The sequence below is a fragment of the Agelaius phoeniceus genome, chromosome 15, assembly GCF_051311805.1.
Source record: "Agelaius phoeniceus isolate bAgePho1 chromosome 15, bAgePho1.hap1, whole genome shotgun sequence".
In the NCBI taxonomy this organism is placed as follows: Eukaryota; Metazoa; Chordata; class Aves; order Passeriformes; family Icteridae; genus Agelaius; species Agelaius phoeniceus.
In genome coordinates, this window is record NC_135279.1 from 8,515,296 (window position 1) to 8,521,992 (window position 6,697).

The 6,697-nt window shown below is 37.9% G+C and overlaps 1 protein-coding gene across 1 annotated transcript in view; it reads right to left on the bottom strand.

Annotated features, from left to right (window-relative positions):
* Nucleotides 1-4,978, bottom strand: part of LOC129126821 (testican-1) — a 186,985-nt gene extending 182,007 nt beyond the window's left edge. The window contains exons 1-3 of the mRNA XM_054643025.2: nucleotides 4,922-4,978; nucleotides 4,088-4,096; nucleotides 616-661 (exon numbers count right to left, since the gene is read on the bottom strand). Coding sequence (XP_054499000.2) covers nucleotides 616-661; nucleotides 4,088-4,096; nucleotides 4,922-4,978 — 112 coding nt within the window. The remainder of the gene's footprint in view (nucleotides 1-615; nucleotides 662-4,087; nucleotides 4,097-4,921) is intronic.
* Between the last annotated feature and the right edge of the window lie 1,719 nt (nucleotides 4,979-6,697).

Genomic DNA, 6,697 nt, shown 5'->3' on the forward strand with positions numbered 1-6,697 from the left:
GTATCCTGGACACAATTAGAATGGGGGTTTTTGGGTATTTTTCCTATCCTTTAGTGGCTGGCCTGGAAATATTTGAGGTACTGCCATAACTTAAACCCTCACCAAGACAAAGTGCAAAACATCATTTACAGAACCTGCATCTGAAACAGCAGCATATACACAGCACCATTTCCCTTTTAAAATCAGCCCTGAAATTCATGCATTGTAGCTGATTTCAAAGAATTGGCCTCTTGAGTGTTAGAAAACACAATGGTTACATTTACAACATTAATTTAGTAAAGCCTTTAACATGAAAGAAAATGAACGTGAAGATCCCTGTTTTAAATTGCATGTTAAACCAAGATTCATGGTTACAGACAATCTCTCTGAGCACGCATTTCATCATTGAACAGCAAGTGGAATGGATGGGGATTAAAAAACATGGTGAAAAAATAGCGAGATGAGTCAAACTCTTCTACATAAACCACCTCAAGCTGTGACTAAATTGGGAAGGAGATGTAAATATGAATATAGCTCTTCACTAAAGCATGGGACAGACAGAGGAAGGGAGGCATAAAGCATATGGGGATATCACAAAATAGCAGAAGACAACCACAAAATGTGTATTGAGTTTACCTTGATCAAACGGCTTGTTTGGATTCCAGTTTCTGAAATAATCATCCTAAATGGGGATTAAAACAAAAAGAAAAAAAACTCAGGAAAAATAGAATCAGTATTTTCAATACTATTTTACACAATTAAATGAATCAACTTGTGTTTTGATTCTAACAGATTTAGCTCCAATAAGATAAGACTAATCAACAGGTTGTGTCCTAAAGAGTAGTAAATGCAGGTTAGAAATTAAAGAATAAAAGGTCCTTGGATTCAGAACCTTGAATTTTTCTTCTGGATTGTTTTTGAAAGCATGCCCACTATTAAATATTTTATAATAACTCTGTATGATTTCATGTTAGCCTACAGTCTTTGAAAAGAAAGAACATACTGTTCAGGTAGTATAACGTGATCCACAACATCCTGGTGTAGTGAAAGATCAGCAGAGTGAATTCAAAGATACATCCACACGTGTAAATCACACCGTTGTGAATGTATAAAAATATAGGAGTAATATTGCAAACACTACATTTAAATAGTACAACAACTTCCAGGAGCACTTGCAGTGAATATTTCTGTCACTGTTCCCACTATTAAACTTTAAAAGTTTTATGAAATCTGATGTAAAGAGATCATTGTGCTGAGAGTGTTGCTGTTCTGTTCCACACAATTCTCACTGGATTTTACACAGGAGAAAGCAGGGACTGTCAGAGTGCCTGGCCAAATGATTGTTGCAAACTAGCCTCTCTCAGAAAGAATGGAAAACTGCATGGATTGGATCAATCTGTATTCTGTGCACTTAGCAGATATTTATCTGAAGGCAAAAGTTTCCCTGCTTCAGAGAGCCATCAACCCTAGTGCTGAAGAAGTGGAGTTAAGCCCAGCTGATATATCCATTTCAGCACACTCTGTGCATCTCACTTGTGTCCTCTTTCAGAGGATGTGATAACAACAGAATTATCTATTTGAGATGGGGAAGCATAGAAAATGTCTATAGCACTGTCAGATTTTTCTGCATATTAATCTTTGTTTCCTTTTTAATATATCCAGTATTCTATATTCATTTCCTGAGGGATGCCACTAAAGAGATGTATTCATCAAGCTGTCCAGAATGACACTGAGATTTCTTTTTCCTGCCAGGATGGTAACTAAAAACCCATCTGTGTGAATAAGAGACCTAAATTATTTCTTCCATAGGGCTACATTTACCATTTATCTCCAGTACACTGAATTTCACACGCTCTCATGCTATCCAGCTCACCCTGACCTGGAATATTTTGGAGATTTGGAAGTCAGCACGACTTTATGGGGTCAGAGCAGGCTGTTCCAGGAGTGAGGACTCCACAGCCTCAGTGAGCACCAGGAGATGCACTCCATGTTCCTTTCAGAGCACTGTGGACAGGATTGTTCTGGAGCAGGCAATCATGGCCAAATGCTGGGTTACATCAAATTATTCTGCATGACTAGCAGAAGGAAATGTATATTTTTTTTTAACCAGTATTTTCATGCTCAGTGTCATACTGACTTCATGGACAGTAATAATGTTCCACAATAACAGCAAAGCCTGTTTAGCCATAATTTATTTCAGATACATCAAAAGTATCCATATTTTTTTTTCACAAGTACAGGGTTTGGCACCAGAAATAGAATCACAGGCTTGCCTTTGAATTTCACAGCTTTGCTAATACAAAACCCCCTCATGGTTATACAATGCTTTGTAACTGATGATGATGTACTGCTAAATTCACCAAGCATTAATCACTTTTCAGAATGTGTTGGGTTTTCAGCTTTTATGGGGGAATTTTTTTCAGCAACCTGCTTATATATTTTCCAAGGTGTTGCTTTGCTTCTGGTTTTCCAGCATCAGAAACTGTTAAATAATTCAACTCCCAGCAAGAATTTCTTATGCTGGTGGCATATGGAACCAGTTTTGAAATAAGGATTGGAAAGGGGGTTTATCTCAATTTCAGTGTCAAAGGAATATTTTACAAAAAAATGCACCTTCCTCAAAAAAAACCCTACAATACAGCAATCTCTTCTGTAGATCTATTATTCCTCCTCTTCTCCTTCATGCAGGCCTGTTTAGTATTCCATTTTGAAAATTGAAATTATGTTTATTTTAGAATGTGCCTGAAACCACAGTGTGATAACATAGAAAATACGGGGAAAAAAACCCCTAAAAGGTGGAATACAGAAAACCTATGAGATTTTCAATATATAAACCCCATTATTATTTATAGGAGTAAATAATGACTATACATACATTAGAGCAATACAGTCAATAGCAGTTCAAAATAACTTCTGCCAGTTGGACAACTGTCCTGGTTTCAGCTGGGATAGAATTAATTTTCCTCTTAGCAGCTGGTACAGCACTGATTTGGGATGGGAATAATGTTGATAGCACACTGATGTTTTAGTTGTTGCTGAGGAATGTTTACTCCAAGCCAAAGACTTTTCAATTTCCCTGGTTTCTTCAGAGAGGAGCCAGGAGGAAGAAAGGCCAGGACAAGTGCCTCAAACTGGCCAAAAGGGATATTTCACCCCTTAAAGGCCAGAATAGAAACTGGGCTGAGGAGGCTGGGGAGAGATGGTCAGTACTGGGGGGCACTGCTCAGCAGGTGCTGAAGATTGTACTGGGCAGTACTTGTCCTTCTTATGGTTTATTAATCTCTCCTTTTGTAGTAGTAGTAGTAATAATAATAATAATAATAATATTATAGTGCTGTTCTTATCACAGCTCATGGGGTTTACCTTTTTCCCCCCCAATTCTCCTCCCTTTGCCATCCAGGTAGTGGGGAGGGTGAGGGTGTGGTTGGGTGGTACCTGGATTAAACCACAGCAACACAAAATACAGAACCTGGGCTTCACTTCAAGCAAGAACTGAGACTGAAGGGTTATGGCACCATAAAGGTGAAACTCACCCTGTGGATATGGGGAGCAGAAAATCTGTGTCACATTTAAATGCACACCTCAAGCTCTGTCTCAGAAGCTGGCAGGGCTTTGTGCCAGTCCTAAAGAAGGGGTGAGATTTATAACAATATCCTCAAATGACTTTGTAAGAAGGTGGAACTCTGATTGTCCCTACAGGAATATCATCATTTCACTGCAACTTCTTCCAAATGAGAAGCAGCATGTATATGTATATATATATATATATATAAAAATACAATCAACTTGATTAAAGAGATTTGAATTTCCCATTCAGTAAAAGACCTCCCTGACATAAATCTATGCATTTCTAAACATTCTACTAGAGTTCATACTACTGTGCTAAAAATTTCTTATTCCTTCTGTAACAAATGAAGCTTAAGCAATTTTCATATTAATATTTTAATTAATCAATATTAACAAAATAATTAACATGTATCAATGCATTTCATTTATAACAACATCAACAGTTGATCAAAAGTGCTTCAAATATAGAATGAATTATAATATATTGTAAATATTTTTATTCACTCTACAGATATTTACAAGTTAAAATTGAAAAACCTACCTCAACTTCCTGAACACGTAAGCATTACAAATGAGAAAAGAAAAAAAGAATTAAATAAAGCAATATAAAATTAGGTTAAAATTCATCAGTTATCTCCTTAGTGGCCTTTTAAATGTGAAATCACTTATTTCAGATGACCTTCACCCCCAAATGAAACAATTTTCTCTCTTTTCTGCCCTTTCCACCTCTGTTGCCATGACCTAGTTTTTATCTGCTGCACTATTAGCCAAATGCCATTCTAGTAACGTGTTTCTTTCTTGTAGAGCACCAAAAAAAGGCTTTTTCATTCCCTTTTGGCAGGCAAAACCACCAGAAAGTGTTTTCCATAGGCTCACCTGTACATACTTGGTATGAGAGAGACGTAATTTAATTTTTTTCTTAGCTGATTTTAAAGACTATTTATTGGATGGACTTTGAAGGGAATGCAAAACCAGGCACAGGGCCACTTCAATACAGCAGGTGACAGCAAGTGAGAAATATTTTTGATGAACAAATATTTAAAAATATCTTTCTTCTTCCACAGAATTCACACTTTGAAGGTTTTGCCCATGGTTCAGTGACTGCATATGACTAAGTCAATCTTTTAATTAACTGAAGGGACTCTGCACACCTAAAATCATGCATGAAAAGAGAAGAGCTGATACTGCAAGCCAAGGCTGGATCTGACTCCCTTAGCTAAATTCAGGGTTATAGAAGAGTGATGGGTTGGCTTTGCTGAGTCTCACATCACAGGTTAAATATTTCACTTCCAATTTCAGGAAAAGAAATTCAACTCATGTCAGACCAGGCCCAGTGCAATTCTTGAGGAAATCTAGAGCTCTGTTCTCTTCTCACTAGGTGTGGGCTAAGGCCTTTGGCAGGACCCTTTTCTGCCCCCTGGATGAGGTCCATTGCCTGCCTGAGGTGGGCACAGCAAGGCAGGGAGCCCAGGGGCCCTCACACAGGATGAATCTCACCAGTGATTTCCTCACCCCAATTAAATTGCAAGACTGGAGCTGCCTTTTCAGTTTTGCATCATGGAACCCTTTTTCTAGATTTTACCCTCAGGATATCTAACTTAGCTATCAGTTATGAATATAAAAAATGAAAAATATATATAAAAGCAAATATAATTTTCTAGACTTGAGCCTCAGTTGTTCATTGCATTTTTATTATGTTAGTTTGAGCCATTAAGAGATTAGAGCAAACACATTTTCACAGAATCACAGAGCTGGAAGGGACTGACAAGGATCATCAAGTTCAACTCTTAAGCAAATGGGCCACATGGGGATCAGAACAGTGATCTTGGCATCCCTAGCACCATGTTCTAAAATCAATTTTGCCACACCATGCATAATAAATCCTTGTTTCTTAAGAAGACCAAAACGATATTTTAGCATTCAGTATGTGGCTGTCAAATCCAGCCAACTTGATTGATGTGCCATCAACAAAGTCAATCAAGAGAATAATCCTATCTTAAACTAAGTATGCAAAGGGCATGTTAAAAACATTAGTTTAACAGTTCACAAAAAGTTTGTATCAGAAATTTCAAAATTCTCCTTCATTAGAACCCTTAGATTCATCAGAATTCATAGACTGGGTTCTGATTTGAAAAAAAAATCAAGCCTTGAAGCGGACCTGGGTCTAATACAAATTCCTGTTAGTCACCACAGAAAAGTCAGCAAATAGAAATTGTCCCTAAGACCATGACATCAATATGAGACTGATCTTCCCTCTTATTACCCCTTCCATCACTACAATAACAATACAGTTAAAAAAAAAATTAAATTAATGGCAAACCAAACATATTTATCCTCTTTTCCCCTGCCAACTAAGAAAGCAAACAACAGCTTCTCGTTCTCCTGAAGTTTAAGTATTAAAGTTATTCCCACTAATCCTACTGTTTTGTCACTTTGAATTTAGTTATTACCTAAGACTTGATATTTTGGAAGAGTTAATGAAGCATGGATAATTTAACACACAAACACTCTCTACACTTTATTTACTTGTCAAAAAGAAGCTCTTGCAAGATGCTCTTATTTATCAATACAGCCAAACATTAGTTAAATGGCTTCATAAATATTTATATTTGTTACATTAATTGAGCTTATAACTTATTTGTATGACTCAAGCAGAAATCAGATGCTGACTGAAAACATTCCCCTGATTTTGTACCTTTCAGAGCCAGCTCAGCTCAGTTTGCTTCCCCAAGCCTGGGAGCATCCCCCAGGACTGCAGGAGCCTGCGAGGTGCAGAATCATCAGGGAAGGCTCACAGAGCCCTCCTGAGGAACCTCCTGCACCAAGGAGGAACCCCAGGACTCACAGAGACCCCCAAGGAAACAATCTTCACTCCCAGCTCCTCCTAGCCAACATGAGTTTCAATGTCTAAGTACCTCCAGGAGGGCCATTTATTAACACTGCTTTGCAGCCTGCTCACTATTTCCCTCTCTCACCTTCCATCTATGAATAAACCCTTCACCCTCATAAGGACCAGCTGGAAAAAGTGGTAATTACCAGCTCATTGCTTTTGTTAAAATTAGCTCCAGGAAGATGCAGCTGCATTTTCTGCCTCTCCACCTTGCAGTGCAGAAAATCATTCCAACACCAAGCAGTGTTAAAGCACCAGCTG